At 53.6% G+C, this 17729-nt stretch overlaps 1 protein-coding gene across 1 annotated transcript in view; it reads left to right on the top strand.

The window, feature by feature from the left end:
* The window catches only part of DNM2 (dynamin 2), a 54705-nt gene extending 37203 nt beyond the window's left edge, over positions 1–17502 (top strand). The window contains exons 13-20 of the mRNA XM_029913705.1: positions 1055–1084; positions 4594–4707; positions 9551–9660; positions 10548–10659; positions 12403–12567; positions 12960–13186; positions 13544–13798; positions 14796–17502. Coding sequence (XP_029769565.1) covers positions 1055–1084; positions 4594–4707; positions 9551–9660; positions 10548–10659; positions 12403–12567; positions 12960–13186; positions 13544–13798; positions 14796–14865 — 1083 coding nt within the window. The 3' untranslated portion in view covers positions 14866–17502. The remainder of the gene's footprint in view (positions 1–1054; positions 1085–4593; positions 4708–9550; positions 9661–10547; positions 10660–12402; positions 12568–12959; positions 13187–13543; positions 13799–14795) is intronic.
* Positions 17503–17729: the final 227 nt, after the last annotated feature.

Here is a 17729-nt window from a genome sequence, read left to right as displayed (position 1 = left end):
CTATCTCAGCCGTCAATAGCCATCTTGTAAGTTTCCCAGAGTTGTGCTGCTTCCATTTTCTTGTGGCATCTCATGGACCTTTCCAAAGCACTAAATGAATCCTCCGGAAGGCCTGTCTGTTGCCTCCCATGTCTCCAATTCGGTCCCCTCAAGGCTGGTCCTCCATCGCTGGCTGTAAGAATGCAGATTGTAATGCGATGATGGGAAGGTGGAGATCTGACTATCCTGGACGTAAGCTGCCAATCCTACTGGGCTGCTTCTGATTTGGAGCGGTGCAAAGCTGGAGGCAAGAGAGCTGAATTTACATGCTCCGGTCCATCTCTGCAGAGGGATCCCGCCTGCGGTGCCAGTCCCAGAAACGTGCTTCGTGTGCTCCCTGGTGGGGTCTCACTCATCAATGAAGGGGAAGTATTCAGTCTTTAAAGGACTCTCCTTCTGGGTGTTCTACTGGGCTGCTTCTGTGACTAGAATACTGTACAAATGAGCTCATCTGCTCCACCTTCCTGGGAGCTGGCTTGGTAGTGGTGCCTCACTTTGCCCGTTTGTTGGGGCAAGAGAGGTGCCCTGGGCCTCCCAGCTAGTCCATGCCAGAGCTGAGATTAGAACAGGGCATTTCTGGCTCCCAGGAGTAAGTCCTTCCTTTCTGCTAAAAGTCTCTTAGCTCCATGCTACGTAATTGATCCCTTAACGTCTGGGCCTCTGCTGCCACAGCTCTCCCACCCAGCCCTGAAACAGCTGTCTCTGTCCTTCCCCAGTGCTGATCATTGCCTTCCCAGGAGGCCAGGTGTAAGCCTCTGGCTCTGCCACTAATCCACCAACCCAAGCCCTGTTTCTCTGCGCTGTGCCTACAAGCCAACTCCGTTCTAATGCTCTCTACCTGTCAGACACCCTGCTTCCACTCTTCTGCCTCTGGTCCTTTAAAACCAAATTCACTTCAAATTCAGATTTGTTTAAATGGGAATCAGAATCTCAAATTTAAAAGAGAACCTAAAAGGGAGCGAATCTAAGGGGTGAAATCTTTAACCTGCTTTCCTTTTTGCCATCTCAATTTCAGGGCTCCTTCCTTCCCTCCGCCAGAAAATCTGTATGAGTTAAGTTTTAGCTCTAGCAGCCTGTGCCTGCCGACGCACTGAGCTTTGTGTGTGTGTGTGTGTGTGTGTAACATGTTTGCCTTTGTTGTGGCTTTTATGTCGGTAGCCACCTGAGCAGCACTGACAATGAGAAGAACCTTAGTGTGATTTCCCTTGACAATGGTTCCCAAGCAACATCTGGAACAATCGTGGCATGAAATTGATGGCTTCTCTTGCTTCACACACTAATCCTGGCGCTAGAAGCTAATATGAACTAAAGTCCTGCCCTAGTCAGATTCTCAGCCGCAAGTTCTTGGTGCTCGTATCACTGCTGCTGACAGGTGGCTGCTATATAAGCGATAGCAAAGAAATTCCAAGATCTAGCGTGTTTAACTCTTCTCCACATAACCATGTGGGTCACTTACCCCCCTCCAATCCATCCGTTGGACTGATTTGAGACAACCCTCTAGACACGTGCTGAAAGCTTTTCCTTCGTGTCTGTGCATTACTAACCAGGAGGGTGATGCTAACATGTGCAGAGCACTTGGGTAGAGTGACCGTAGCCCTCGATGTTCCTGTGATCAACCCTACTTGGACAGTCGAAGCGTCTCGGCCCCTCTAAATGTAGTCCCTGTGGATGCCTTTAGTCCAGGCCTACGCCCGACTGCTGTGGAGTCTGTTCCACTGGAAGCGCACGGCCTAGGCACTAAGTGATCATCAATCCTATTGTGAGCTCTTTAAAAGAGGGCGGGGTAGCAAAGTAGAATGTGCTTCAAAAGAAGGTATTAAAGCCCAATTCTTGGGATATTGTAACAATTGGATGTTGGGCCAGAGAACAGTTCTCCAGGCTGTAATCTCTTCTGGGTTTACCAAGCCTGTGGTGTTGCTACAGGATCTGATGCTTGTTAAATGGCTGTTCATAGCAGGCTTCTCATACTCACTCGCATTGGTTTGCTGTTCATCATAAGTGGCTTCCCGGACAATCCTCCACCCTGGGGAGTTCAGCAGGCCAGAAATCAAAGATTCACTGGCATCTGGGTAACCTTAATGTTCAGAGAGCTGATAAAGGCCGTTTGGCCTGATCTAATGGAAACTAAAACCCAGGCTTGAGTGATTGGGTCCCCTTAGCATCTGGAAATGGGTCATGCAGGCAAAAAGGACTAGCAGAAGACTAGCATCCGGTATCCATGTGCTGTAGTCTTTGGGCTGGGCCAGTTGTGTGTCATTGGCTTTCACAGTAGTCCTTTACATTAAGACCCTGAGGTAGAGTTACAAGTAATGTAGGGTAACGTTGTTACGCTGTGGACAAGACCGGGAAAGACTTTCCAGAGGCAAAGGAAGGGGGTCTGTTGTATTCAGACAGCTCGGCAGTAACCTGCAGTGCTCTTCTCAGTAGCTATTGCACGACAACAGTGAAGGGGCCCAAAAGGCACTGAGTAACTCCTTCCTGATTTGAAACACTGGAAAATTCTCACCTCGCCAAGTATTTTGGGGCAGGCTCTGCCGTTCCATTGTAGTCTCCAGTGCTACCGTCGGTCACTGGAGTTAGATCAGCGTAACAGGACACAGCCTAGCCCTGTTTGGCTGAGCAGTGAGCCGCTTTTTAGCCCCAAGGCTTTTTTGGTACAAAACAAAATGGGATTGTCTGGAGAGTGGGACTAATGACGACTCTCTGGTTTCAGACACTAATTTTCAGTGGCCCCTCGGGGGCTGCCAAGACTTGCCTTTGTGGTGATCGGTTATGAAAAACTTCAACCAAGGCAAGGGATAGCAAAGACAAACGCTGGAATATCCAGACTGGAGACTTCTCTATACCATTGGCTGTTCTAGGGAACCCACTGCTGGGAGTTGCTCTCCGAAGTCCATTGCTTCCAGGACAAAAACCCACGTTCTAGGACCAGATCCTCCCCTGGCTTCAGCGGAGCGAGCGGTGTTCCGAGCAGTGATGAATTTGGCTCAGTAGATTTCTGAGCACTGGGATTATAGCAGCTGAGACTCAGGTTGTTCTTTGAGGAGGTCTCCAGATACTTTCTCCTCAGTGGAAAGACACAGGGGAGAGAACAGTGCCTGAGTTTTTTTACCAAGAGCCTTAGCAGTAGCGTTGATGGTACAGGCTATAGAGCAGCCAGTGCTAGCAGCTGTAATTCCGCTTTCTCCTCAGGCTGCGTGGGGGCGAGGATGTTGGCCAGCAGTAGTCCCTTTCCAGTCAAAATGATGATCCAGATAAGCGTATGAACAGGGTTATATGGCAGGGCGGCCTCTGCTAGCAGATGACCTAGAAGGTCCCTTCCAGCCCTACGTAAGAGGGGTCTGAGTCACGCTGGCCTCTGTTTGCTCATTGGGTGACGGGAAACGCTTCTGCCTGCCCTGGAAAAGCCAGCTGCTGTGCAAGCCTCCAGACAATGCACTGCTTCCTCCTCGTCTCGTAACGTGCTGCTTGCGAAGCTGGGCTTGGGCAGTACTGCTTCACCGTGGCTGGCCCCGGCTCCCGTTCTGCTGTTGCCGTCCTATGCGTGTCACTCAGCACTGGCTTGGGGAGGCCCAGTCTTTCCGAAGGCCATGCAGGAGTGATGGTTTCACAGGCTTTCTAGTGGCAAGTCCAGGGCAGCCTTGAAGGAAGCCAGATGTGCTTCCTGCTGTGAGTGAGTGCAGCTTGGGGAGCGGAAGAATGGAGGTGGTGGTCGAGGGGGGGAGTTGCTCACCCCCCTGTTCAAACTAGCTATAGTGTTGTCCTGGCCATTCTCGAAGGGGGCGCAAGGTTGTGTGGACTCACTTCCTGCTCTGAAGGGGATGAGGGGAACAAATACCCTCGTTCCTGGACTGGCTATTCAGGGGATCCGTGCCCTGGCCCCTTAAGGTTGGCTTATTTCCAGAAAGCTCTTTGGTCCCTTGGGTGAGTAGCACCCGGGTAGCCTATAAATGGCGGGCTCAGACTCCCCTCCTCTCCCCCCCATAATACCGCAGTGGCGATGACCAGGTGGATTTGAGTGCATCTGCTCTGCATCTCTGTGCCCCAGGCCGTTGGTGACGGCTGGCAGAAGCACCACGGGATAAGCCAGCTGTCTTTGTCTTGCCGTACAGACGCTGTGGCCAGTGCCTCTCTGGTCTGGATTCTCCAAAGGGGCCCCGCCCTCTGCCTGGAGAGCTGTAATCTAGGTGTGAATGCAACTGAGATGGTCAGATCTGCAGGCCTGTCTTATTATTCTTGGTAAAACCCACTTTGGGCTCCTTGCTGGAAAAATGTGCCAGGCTCCCTCTGAGGAATGGGGCTGCTTCCCTGCCTAGCACTGGTAGGTTTTCATGGGGCAGACACTACCCACAAACTCTCCTGTCGAGACTCCGAAGGAAAGTAGGGCCCAGGCTAACGATGAGCAGCATGTTAGGAGTCTGAAAGCCCCAGACCCCTCTCTGCTCTAGGCAGCTTAAAGTTGAGAGGGTGGCCAGAAAATAAGGATTCCAAGCTAGCCTGTAACCTATTCTCTCCCCTGCCCCATCGTTTTCCCACTCCTCTTGTTTCCTCCAGGTAATCCGCAGGGGCTGGCTGACGATTAACAACATCAGCATAATGAAAGGAGGCTCCAAGGAGTACTGGTTCGTGCTGACTGCAGAGTCTTTGTCCTGGTACAAAGATGAGGAGGTGCGTATTGGCTTGGTTGGTGACAGTAAAGGGTGGTGCTTGTGATCAGCAGATGGCTTGGGGCATTCTGCCTTGCCGCTCTGCACATAGTGAATGTTCTCGTGCCGCTTCACCACCACCAGCAGCTCATTAAGGGGGCTGGACTAGAAGAGCTCCTGAGGTCCCTTCCAACCCCGATATTCTGTGATTAAACTGCTACTGGTGAAACCTGTTGGGTTGACTTGCAGCTTGTAGCGTCACTACAGAAACCCTGGGGGGGGGGGGCCGACCAGCCCTGGGATTCAAACCCTTGAATTCTAGCTGCATTATGGGAATGTCTAGAAGAACATGACTGAGCAGCCACTTCCCCTGGAGTTTGTCACCGTTGCCGATCGTGAGTGTCCTGGGGCTGACTGCTAAAGTCAAACCTCTGGGTTCATTGTGAGCTTCTGGGGCTGTTCCCAGTCACTGCTTTCCTGCCATCGCTTTAGAACCCGGTTGTTGCTCTCTGAGCAAGGTGGTGGGCATGGCCACAGGACCCAGGCTGTGGTAGGGGCATGTGGGATTGGCAGGGCAGAGAGTTACCAAATTCAGCTGCCTGTGAAACTGAGGGGAGCATGGGCTAGTCCCAAAAGATGCTTTGGCTCATACCCTTCTCCTGAATCCAGTGTGGTAAAGTTTGGCTGACTCCCCTCAGGAATAGCTGGAGTATGGACTTGCGCTGGGCCCGAAGGCGGCTGGTTTGTGTGTTGGCTTGCTTTGCTGGGTTTGAATCCATGGAAGGTTCTGCTGACGACCCCACTGGACTGTCAGTGATGCCCGGCCATCTCCCTGTGTGCTAAAGTGCACCCAGGAATAAGACCCAGACTTCTTGTCACTATATGGGCAGCCATTCTGAATCAGCAGGGTCCCAGCCAGCACATTCCATGTCTCCAGACACTCCCAGGGAGCTGTCAGTTGTGTAAACAGCAGATAAGAAGTGGAGCTAGTGGGACTCATACAAGAGGCAGCTGCCTTGGTCTAGTGGGGGCAGCGTATCTCACACAGGGATGACTGCAAGTGCCAAACAGTTCCTCATAACCACGTCTCTACCCCAGTGTCTCGGTGGTTTTTGTCTGATGTAACCAGCATTGCAAGAAGCTTCCAAAATCATTAACCCCTGGGCTAGTAGAGAGAACAGGACCCCCCTCACCTCCACTGAACAGCCACACACTGAAATACACAAGATTTCAGACCTGAAGGGGTCCTGAGCTCATAGGGAACTCTCCGCGGTTCAAACCCCGTGTGTGCACACGCGCCCTAACCAAGGGAAATTGCAATCGCCCAAGATGCAGAATTCTCCCAGCCATTGCAGCTAGGGACACTGCAGAGTCGTTCAGAGAGATTTAGGAGGCTTTTTAATAACCAGCGTCTGTGGAACAGTCATTTGGGTTTAAACATTGCAGGGCTGTGCCAGTGCATGAGAGCCAGAAAGGTACAGGAGGTGGAGTGAGTTTCACCAAGTAAAAATCAGTGGGGGAATCCGCTTCATTGTAGGGGCTTAGCCTTAACCTAAGGGAAGCCGCTAGCTGGCGAGTGTGGGTCTGACACGCCTCATAGCAGTGTGTCCTGGGGCTGGCTGCTAAAGTCAAACCTCTCGGCATTCATTGCCGTCTTGTGGGGCTTTGCAGTCTCGTGGGAGTTGGGAGCGCTCCGAGTATTCTATGCTGGGGCAGTGTCTGAAAATTCACCCTTGGCAGCATCCTCTCCACAGTCACTCAGGAGGTTCTTGCTGGGATAGTAACCACGTGCTGAGGTGGCACTGCGTGCCTCCCGCATGTGGTTATTCGAGTGGACAGGGAGTGCCTTCAGGCTTAGACAAATGTGATCTGGGCTTGGCAGTAGCTGGCCACTGGCTAGCCGGGTGCCCCTAGCGCGCCAGATCCACTGAACTCGCGGCTGTTCGTTGTCTCTCCTGGTCCCTGGAGGAAGGGATAGTGGCGCTCGGAAGCGGAGATGGCCATGTGTGGTGTGGGCAGGCGGCTGGGGTGTTCAGACTGCAGTAGCCTGTCAGATCAGAGGGATTTGCATCACTACTGTGTGGGCACAAAATTGCCATGTTGTTATGCAACCTGGGGGGCCTCTCGGCCAACTGGACGCAGGGAATTGTTACTGAATAACACCTGGCTCTTACCTAGTGCTTTTCAGAGGTCAGGATCACTGGCCCCATTGTACAGATGGGCAAACTGAGGCACAGGGAGGGAAGTGACTTGCCTACAGTCACCCAGCAGGCCAGTGGCAGTGCTGGGAATAGAACCCAGAAGTCCTGAGTCCCCAGCCAGTACTCTGGCCACTAGGCCATGCTGCTTCCCTAACACTCACTGGATCAGTCCCCATAGTCCCCTGCTTCTGCCTGGAAATTTAAATTCATTACACCAGTCTGGCAGGTCTTGGTGAAAGCTGGTGCCTCTTTGGGCTTAGTCCTCTCGGCTAGGGAGATCGGGCCAGAGCTCCGAACAGAAGGGGTATCTGTCGTATCCTAGCCTGTGCTCCTGTCAACTGCAGGGGCTGGAAGAAGCAGCAGAGGCAGCGTCCCTTCTAAGCACCACTCCCCAGTGTCTGGAACAGAGACGCCACACTCACATTTTCCAGCACTTCCACCCCCACAGTCTGAAAAACGGATATTTTTCCCTCCCCGTGTCACCCGTCTCGCAGCCAGGCTCCAGTGGCTTGGCGTTGGTGCAGGGCTGGATGGAGAGAGATGGACCGGTGGGCAGAAGAGAGATTGTGAGCGGGGGGCTCTCGTTTCTGTGAACATGCTGCTCAGAAAAGGAGATGTTAACAGAACTTTATTTCCCCGTCTCGCTGTACAGTTTAACAGCAGCTCCAGGAGGCAGCCCCCTTACCTGAGGAAGACCCAGATGTTCTTTGTTCTTGTCCTTTATCTTCCAAGCAAGCTGCAAAGATTAACCTCTCCTCGCAGAGAGGCTGTAAATCTAGATAGGTTAAAAAACCTTAAATTGACCTCCTAACAGAGAAGGAAACATGTAGAACTGATACATTTCATTCTAGCCTATTCCCCTACCCCCATCCCAGGCAGCCCGTTTCCTGTGGGGAGGCCTCTCTGGGGGCGCTTGTCTGGCCCCTCTGCTGTGGGTAATGAGAACCAGCAGGCTGCAGATGAATGAGGCTCTGTATTCAGCAGGCACAAATTGCCTACCCCCCATGCCACTAGAAATGAGCTGCTGCTTGCAGAGAATTTCCAGAAACACCCAGCAGCCGCTGGCGCTGGAAAAGCACTTTAAAAAAAGCACTGGTCTAGGCAAATGCGAGAGAAAGCGTATTAAATATGGAACCATAAAGCAACATGGGTTTAAACATCAATCTGACTAACCCATCTGTGACTGGAGCAGCCATAAGAACTCCTGCACCTGGTTAATTCTAGCTGATCAGAACAGCTAACGATAAACATTTGCTCCAAGGCTTACGATAAAACGAGGGCAAGCGAAGCCTCTAGCCGCTGCATACGTTGCCTGCCTTACCTGGGTCCGCTGAGCTGCTCCCGGGTGCTGCTTTACCAAACCCAATCTAACCAATGTGCAGACTACTGTACACCTTTATAGCCTCCTGAACAGGTAGTCTGAACACTGGGCAGGCTGGGCTGGAATCGGTTTCAAACCTCCCATGGCATCCATGGTTTTTGTGGGTTGCTTTTTTTTCCCCCTTTTTCCCCCTCCCGGGTTTTTATAAGAGAAGCTGTTCGGTGAAAAGGATCCGCTTTGTCTCATCTGACGTGGCAAAGCCTGCAACCAAATCCAGTCTGGAAAAAAGTTGTGGGTTTTTCAGGAAATCATACGGAGGGGTGGGGGGTGGCTGTGGGGGGAGGGTTTAGGTTCGTGGCCTCTCTACAAAGGAGAACGTCACTTTTGGGGCTGTGTGCGCGCAGCATCTGGAGACACAGGGCAGTTGGAGTTATAAACAATTCCAGATGTGGCGTTTCGGCAGCAAGACGGCTTGTGTGACTCAGTTGGGTGGCCCCTCACTTCACTGGCCTGCAGCCTGTTAAATAAGCAGTGTCCTTTGTGCCAGATTCCTAAAACCGCTTCTCCCGCTCTCCTGGAAGGGGAGTGGGAGAGACACATGGACTCGGAGGGCACTCGCATACGTTCCATTAGGCTGCCCAGCCCTCATATGGCTGTTGCAATGCAAAATGGGTTTACAGCTGTGCTGCAGCTGGCATAAAGGCCCAGTACTACCCATGGGGCCTGCAGGGGACCGGATCCCCCTCCCGACAAACGTAGTTTCTGTTCTAGCACCTCCTTAGAGAAAGGTAACATTTATGTTGAAACTAACTAAGCCCGGGGCCCTTAGGACTGTGTGGAGAAGTATCTGCATGACATTTTTAGTCTGTGGTTAATAATTTAGACTCCGATGCTAGGGCTGGGGACTGTCAGCCTGGATCTAGAGAGCACTGCATTGCAGAGCTGTGTGTTCCTGCACTTCGGTGGATGCGAAGCATCAAGGTTTCCAAACTACTTGAGGTTCGGTGGGAACTGTCCCTGGAGGCAAGTTATCCCGTCACCGTCTCCTGAACATTGGTGGTTCTGAAAGCAGCTGGTACTGGCCTCCGTCAGAGTCCAGATACTCGACTCGATGGGGCCCCTGGACTGGCAGTTCCTATGAACCAACCTAGTAGCTCAGCCGAAATGAGTCTGTGCCTCAAACGAGGTTTGCTGTGAGGTGGAGGAAAAACCTGGTCCGCTCGGCCGAGGGACTCAACTTCACTATGTGCCACGGGATGGATGTTGGAGAGTAATTAGACTGGGGAGGAAACACTGCCCAGGTCCCAGCTCACGCTCATTCTTGTCCTTTTTCCCCCTTTCAGGAAAAGGAGAAGAAATACATGTTGCCCTTGGATAATCTGAAAATCCGGGATGTGGAGAAGGGCTTCATGTCTAACAAACACGTCTTTGCCATCTTCAACACGGAGCAAAGGTAGGGAATGTGGAGACAGACCCTGAGGGAGCTTTGACAGTGTTTCCCAGGCTCCTGAAAGCTGAACCCGTCAGGGAAACAAGCGATTATGCCGCCTACCCTTTAGCCCCACCACGAGGGGAGGCCTTGTCCCAAACAGCTGGGCACCCGGCGTATACTGTACGTAGAGATGGCCGAGGAGATTCATGTCTCATGGCCCCTTTCTGATGTGCTCTTGGTATTCCAAAGACCAAGACTGTTAACAGTCAGCGCTGGTGAATGGGACAACTCGTCCCTCTCCAGCAACTGTTTCAGGCTCTCTCAAACTCAAGTCCTTACTGCTGCATCAGTTGTGCTTTGGAGGCTTCCTTTGCAACCATGACGACGAAAAACTCTTTCCCTTCCCCTCCAATTAAAGCAGCCGCTTTGGAGAGTTAGTTTTTTGGGCTAGCGCCCCACACTCTGGAAAAGGCTGCCCTAGCCCTTCTGTGCTTGGCAACGCTTGGATCACTTGCCGTACTGGTTAATTCGACTCTGACTCCATTTGGGGTGGTGGGCGCTCATCTTGAGACAGGTGGCGCGCCAGGCTTAGCCAGGGGGAGCGTGCCCAGTGGGTGGCGTGTGGGAGGTGGGAGCAGCTGTGATCTAATGAGGATTATCCTAGGAGGAAGGAAAAGCTGCCAATATTTACACAGGCTTTCTGAAGGGATTTCAGACTTCCCAGTCTGAGGCCTTGCGTTAGCACCGAGCCCTGTAGGAAAGGGATCCTGCATGTACCAGCTGGGATGGTGGATTCTGTCAGTGGCCTTGGGCTGCCTGGTCTAGGCCAACAATAGAGATGGCCCACCAGGCCATGATTGTGGAATTCCTTCCCTCTGATTATACCCCCACTGTTTCTTCGTGCCTAGGAATGTGTATAAAGATCTCCGTCAGATTGAGCTGGCCTGTGACTCCCAGGAAGATGTGGACAGCTGGAAAGCCTCCTTCCTCCGGGCTGGTGTTTATCCAGAGAAAGACCAAGTAAACATTCCCTTTTCCTTGATGATATCCTGGAACTGGCTGGGGGTGCCCGCTGGGAGGGCCAGTGTGGGGGCTGCCAGCAGCTGCAAGTACAGGAGTGTCAAAAATTGACTCCTAGCATAGGTTCCCCACTCAGGCTTGTCCAGTGTTTGGTGTATTCCGGTAATACCTAGAGGCCCTAGCAGAGATTAGGCCAGTGCACAGAGGCCTAGGAAGAGTGGTTAACCTTGGAGCAGGCTCCCAGGGGAGGTGGTGAACTCTCCCCCTCGTGATGGCTGCAGATCCAGCCTGGACGATGCTTTAGCCCAGGGGTCTCAAACCCAAATGACCACGACGGACAGGCGCGCGCGCGCGCACACACACGCTGCCCCCAGTCCTGCTCCCACTCCACCCCTTCCCCAAATCCCCACCCCTGCCCTGCCCCCTCCCCATAGCACGCTCCTCCCCCCTCCCTCCTGGAAAGTGCTGAGTGCTGCCAAACAACTGTTTGGCAGCGGGAAGCACCTGGAGGTAGGCAGAGAGCGGGAACGCGGCGCGCTGGGGAGAAAGGGGGGCGTGGCAGTGAGGGGAGCTTGGCGGCCGCAGGAAATAACTCGCGGGGGGGTGGGGGGGCGCAGGGAGCTTGGCGGGCCGCAGCAAAGAACTCCGCGGGCCGTGTGTTTAAGACCCCTGCTTTAGCCAAACACAAGTGACTGGAATAACTGGGGAAATTCTCTGGCCTGTGCTATCCCAGAGGCTGGGCTAGGTGATCGAATGGTCCCTTCTGGCCTTAAACGCTGTAAAAGCTCCAGGCTCCGAAGAGATTCCAGTCTGAACAGGCCAGTCAGAGGGCGCGGGGACACAGAGGTCAAGTGACTTGGCCGGGTTCACCCAGTAGGTCAGTGGCAGAACTGGGTTTAGAACCTAGGTCACCCGAGTCCCAGTCCATGAGCCCACAGCCTCTCCCATACCACCATGTCTCCTTGCCAACGGCAGACGTACCTCCTTTCCCTCTCGTCGGCAGTTCATCGCTGTGATGGCAGCCTCTGCTCTGCAGAGAGGAGGATGAAGGCCAAGATTGTCAAAAGCGATGTGTGGGTTTTTTGGGGTGCCTCGTTTAAGACCCCCTTAACGGGGCCTGACTTTTGCAAAATGAACTCCCTCCCTCTGAAAATCAGGCCTGTTTATAGGGCCAAGCTGGGCACCTGAACTTGTTAGTCACGCCCCAAACTGAGCTCTCTGGGTGGGGGTGGGTACGTAGAGCACCTTACCCAATGGGGCCCTCAGGATGCTACTGCAGTCCAAATACTAGATGAAAACAACGCGGAGTCCGGTGGCACCGTAGAGACTAACCGATTTATTTGGGCATAAGCTTTCGTGGGTAAAAACCCACTTCTTCAGATGCAGGCATAAATATACTTAGTGTCTATTTATGCTTGCATCTGTAAATTATAAATATACATCTGTAATTCTCACTCCATGCATCTGAAGAAGTGGAGTTTTTACCCACGAAAGCTTAGGCCCAAATAAATCTGTTAGTCTTTAAGGTGCCACCGGACTCCTCGTTGTTTTTGTGGATACAGACTAACACGGCTGCCCCCTGATACTAAATACTAGATGATGAGCTGGGAAGTTCTGTGAAATTGGCACAGGAGCAACCAATGCATGGGATGCGCTCACCAGTTCTTAAGGGGGACACTGTCCACAGCTCCAACCTGGGCATCTGCAGAATCCCCGAGTGACTGACCCGCTTTCCTTGAGCAGGTGGAGAATGAGGATGGGGCCCAAGAGAACACCTTCTCCATGGACCCGCAGCTGGAGCGCCAGGTGGAGACCATCCGCAACCTTGTCGACTCCTACGTGGGAATCATCAACAAGTCCATCCGGGACCTCATGCCAAAGACCATAATGCACCTCATGATAAACAATGTGAGTGGGTTGCACCTGGGGCTGCGTTGTCCTCGCCATGGCCTGTTCGTTAGAGGGGGGAACCTCTGGGCTTGTCACTGGGGACACGACTCCTTTCAGCACCAGGGGTAAGATCAGTTGCATCAGATACTCCCGTGCTGAGATATTTTAATGACCCTTTGGTCCTGAACTCCCTGCCTTACCAAAATCAAGGGGTAAAGCGTGTAAGGCCAGTGTGTGATTCCTGGCTTTGTCCCAGACTGCTACAGCAATCCAGTGACAGTGGCTTAGGATAACACCAGGAGACCTGACTCCCGGCTTTCCCTGCCCTAACCACTAGACCGTACTCAAGCTTAATGGGCTCAAACTTAACTGCCACCTGCATGTTGGTTCCCTTGCTCCCATCTCTGCAGACCAAGGATTTCATCCACTCGGAGCTGCTGGCCTACCTGTACTCCTCCGCAGACCAGAACAGTCTGATGGAGGAGTCGGCCGACCAGGCGCAGAGGAGGGACGACATGCTGCGGATGTACCATGCTCTGAAGGAGGCCTTGCACATCATCGGGGACATCAGCACCAGTACGGTCTCCACGCCGGTCCCGCCGCCCGTGGATGACGCCTGGCTGCAGAGTGGGAGCAGGTACAGGTAACCAGGGAGCGGGTGGCGTGGGAGACTCTTGCCACGCTGCTTCTAAGCGAGGATGGGGACACTGGAAGGAGCGGAGGGGCAAGGAGCTATTTGAGGTGGGAATGGGGTTGAGGAAAGATGGCCTAGTGGGTAAAGCCCTGGCAAGCTGGAGACCTGGGCTCTGTTCCTGGCTCTTCCCCTAGACACCCTTGGGCCAGTGACTTCGGCTGCCCTGTGCCTCGGAACGGGAGACCCCTCCTGCCCGGGGGGTGCTGGAAATGGTCGGGTGGGGAGGAGGGCCAGATAAGCACCTAACTCTGTCGCTAGGGATGGAGACACTCATTCTGCTGAACTTCCTTTCCCCTGCAGCCCGACGCCCCAGCGCAGACCTACCTCCACCGTGCTGCCGCCAGGCAGGCCCCCAGCTGTGAGGGGCCCAACTCCAGGCCCCCCTTTGATCCCTGCCCCTGCAGGGAGTCTCTCTTCCTTTGTGGCTCCCCCCATCCCCTCGCGTCCTGGACCTCAGAACGTATTTGCTGCTAATAACGATCCCTTCTCAGCCCCTCCTCAGATTCCATCACGGCCGGCACGCATTCCGCCTGGCATTCCCCCGGGCGTGCCCAGGTAAGAGATCCCTGGACCTCCTGGCATGTCTCCAGCCATTGGCTCAGTGCTGGGGCTCCAGTCTGCCTTGGGTGGCGTGAGACATGCCAGCGCAGAGGGTGGTAGCAGGGCTCTTTTGTTACCAGAGCTGGAGCCATACTGGGGTCACATGGCTTGTGGGAGGTGCTGAGCTTGTCTCAAACCCCAGAGCTGGGATCCCAGCCTTGCAGCTCAGGCCAGGTCTGAGCGATTTCTGCTTTGATTGAGGGCAGAATTCGGTCCCTTATTACCGGCAGAGGGGTGCCTTTGTGTGCATCCGTCCATCTCCCTTCCCCTCCTAGAGTGGATGTGCTGCAGGTATCTGAGGTCGGATTCCCATGGGACAGACAGTGTTTCAGTGTCATACAGGAATGACCGAGGCAGCAGGTCCCTCGTACTTGCCTTGTCTCCAGGCAAACCCTGAGCGACAGGGTTAGGAACGGCTCCCCTCCCAGCAGGCGCTGTGCCCTGAGGCCACTGCAGGTGACTAGCTCCCCCTTCCTGCCCAGTCCAGAGGCAGCTCCCAAGGGCTGAGTGTCAGGTCTGCTCTGACCCAGCAGCAGAAAGAGCTGCCCTGACTCCGTTTCATGCTGTGGTCACTTGTGCCCCTGTATGACCCCTTGCCACCCCCCCTCCCTTTACAGCCCCTGGAGCAGTGCCCTGGGGTAGCACCAGGCGACAAGTGCCGGGGTCCCCCTTGGAGAGTGGAGCCAGCTCAGCAGCACAAAGGCCATCGAGGAGTCCTGCAGCAGGCTCTGGAGTCAGCTGAGCCTGTGCCCTGGCAGGGTGGTGCTGGGAGAGGACAGCGGGCCTGCAGCGCTGCACCCAGCCCTCCTCAGTAATCCGCTCCAGGCACAGGATCCCGGAGCCCTCTGGCTCCAGGGCAGGCGGGGCTCTCGCTAGCCCTCTGTCCACACAGCGCCCAGGATGTTAGCTGCCCCTTCCCTACTGCTCTCACCTCTTCCCATTCTCTCTGCAGCAGAAGACCCCCCGCAGCGCCGAACCGGCCAACCATTATCCGACCGGCTGAGCCCTCCTTGCTAGACTAGCCCCCTGGGGGGCTGCTAGTGACTCCTGTGTGCCTGGTGCGGCTGCCCCACACCTGCTGTCTGGGGCGGGGAGGAAGAGGGGAAATCCCCCCCTCGTCTCCCATGTCTAATTTCTTGTTTAAAAAACCTTACGACTGTGATCAGCTCTGCAGAGTGGTTCTAGCCAAGGCCAATTCCTGTTAGCCTGGTGGACTTTCTCTGGGATGGGCACAGCAGGCTCCTTCCTTGTAAATACCAATGGCGTCTGTTAAGGGCAGTCGCTGTGTTCCTTGTCCTGATGGCCCTCCCCTCTCCCCACAGCTCTCTGCTCTTTCCCAGCTAGGAAGTGGGTAACTGGCATTACACTCTGGGGGGCTGGTTCAGGAGAACCACCACCCCTCGGAACGAATACCCCAGCGCAACTCAGCGCCCCCACCACCGCCACGATGTCATAAAAAGCAGAGGATTCTATTTTGGGGGTTGACTTTTGCACTTTGTTGAATAACACACAATGAACCCCAGCTGGGTTCTTGCCTTGGGATCGTCTGAATGTAGGAAGTAGAGACGGGAGTTCTGAAAGGCAGTTGAAACAGACTGTCCTATTTCTCTCTCTGCACAGAATCTCCTTAAACTCCTGCTATTCAGGCTGATCCGATTTCTGTCTCTGGCTCCTCTTCCACCCCCCTCAGCCAGCCAGAATTGTTTTGTATTGTTAATATATTCTATATAAAACACTTAATGATTTCCCCCCTCCCTGAGGCCCTTCCCTAAACTTGATTGCTAATCTGATCATAGGCTATATTTCAGTTCTATAGCGTGGAGGAAGATTTATATATGAGAAATAATGGGACTGCAGATAGTGATTTGCTAATTCAATCCTAATTCACCCCAAATGGGAGCAGACTCTTCAGGTTAGCCCTTTGTCAGGAGGTGCTTGGCTGATTGTGAACCTCAGGTATTCCTCATGCAATATCTGCCCCTGTGCCCAGGCCCCCAATTGGGGCTTATGTTCAGCTAGTAAGTGACAAACTTGGATTGTGTTCTGTGAAAGAAGCACTTAGCCAAAGGGCCCTGGGCTGATGAGCCTCAGCAAACCCAATCGGATGAGCAAAATACCAAGCCAGGTGGGGCCCCAAATGGGCCATGGAATGAGCATAAGGGAGACATGCAGAGCGCCAAAGTAGCAGGCGGGGTTCTGTGTCAGTAGCAACTTCTGTCACTAGCTGGTTGCTTTGCTCGTTCTCCACTTGGTCAGGGTCCTAGGCCAGCTGGAGCAGCAGAGGGTCTCGTAACCGAAAGCCAGGGCTTGGACAGCTGGGGGCAGGCTTGAGGGCTAGCGCAGGCTGTGGACAAAGGCTTGTCTGAAGCCTTTCTAGGAGCAAAACTCCCAGGAGCTCCACAGCCAATGTCCATGAAAGACCAGATGTGTTTTCCCTCCTGCTGGTGGGCAGCCCGGGGTTGTAACAGGCCCTGGTGTCCAAAAGCTCAGGTGGAGAACGTGTGACTCCTGTCGGATGGGGGAAGGGAGGTTGTGATGCCCACAGTGCTATGTACATGGATCTAGCCCAGGAGAGAGAGGCTGTACTGCACCGTGGGCATGTGACTCTTCACTGGGGAGGAAGCTGAGGGAGTGCGTTTAGCAACTGGAAACTTGCTGTGGAAGGCTTTGGCGTAGTATCCGTTCTGTGCCTCTCCACGCACCTCCCCTTCCCTCGAGCTGTGCTTGAGCAGTGCCTTCTCGGGTACCTTGGCAAAGCACTCCACACCAGGGCCAGAAGCAGAGGCTGTGCGTGCGTGTGCGTGTATGTGTGTGTGTGTGTATATATATAAATATATATTTTTAAAGACTATTAATTGTAAAATCTTGAGGTGTTTGGGGTTTTTTTAATCCGGTTCAAGCCCAACCCTCTGCTCTCTGAGAACCTGTAGGGCTGATACTTCGCCCAACAACATCCTCTAGCCAGAGAACTATGGAAAAGATCCATGAACCAGCCTGCCTTAAATAACCTTTGTTTCAAAGAGCCTGTCTTCATCGTGGCCTCTCCCCTTCCTGCGTGGCGGGAGGGGACCCGAACTGCTTCCTGGCGTTGGCATTTGAACCTTAGCGCAGGCGCTGGTAACCAAAAGCATTAACGCTTGTATGGAGACGGCACGGTGGCGGAGTGCGAGCTGACATGGCCCGGGCAGCCATGCTGCCGGCTTCACAAAGCAAACTTGCAAACCAAAAACATGCCTAGCAACTTGCTGGCCATTAAAACTTGGCTCCAGCAGGGGGCAGCCTGGCTTGCTGCTTGTCTTCAACACTGTCACTATTTCCTTGCACTAGCAGCAGCTGCTTTGTTCTAGGCTGTTGTGCAATGCAGTCCTTAGCCCACTCCCATCGATGCTCTGGCCATTCGAGCTGCCTGCGCAGGGGTTCCTGAGGTCCCTTTGCTTGTCTGTTTTTTACAAAATCCAATTGCCTCTGTTCCGCCTCCTGCTAGCTCTCCCTGATGTTCTCGTGTGTGAAGTGGGCTCTGGAACCTCTCTCTCATCTCGTGTTGATTACAAACCCCAGTCCACTTCTCTCCTGTTCCTTCAGTTTGCTGATTGTGTAAGTGCCTCCACTCTGTATCCTATTAATAAACTAAAAAATAAAGGGAAAAAAATCAGCTGGTGGCAAGTCTCTCTGGCACTTTGTGGTGTGTTTTCTGCCTCCTCCTCCCTTCTTTTCTCCTTCTGTCTGTTCCTGAAGGGGGGAGCCTGGGGGAGAAGGGGCCGTGCAGCATCTCGTTAAAGCACTCACAGGGATACCAAGGAGCTTGGAGAACCTACAGCTGAAAGTCCGATGCTCCTCTTGTGACCATGGCAATACGCAATCCGCCTCAAGGGTCAGCTGTTGTGAA

The sequence above is a fragment of the Terrapene carolina genome, unplaced genomic scaffold (genome assembly GCF_002925995.2).
Source record: "Terrapene carolina triunguis isolate 2854851 unplaced genomic scaffold, T_m_triunguis-2.0 Scaffold833, whole genome shotgun sequence".
Taxonomy (NCBI): Eukaryota; Metazoa; Chordata; order Testudines; family Emydidae; genus Terrapene; species Terrapene triunguis.
This window is presented reverse-complemented; position numbering and strand designations above follow the sequence as displayed.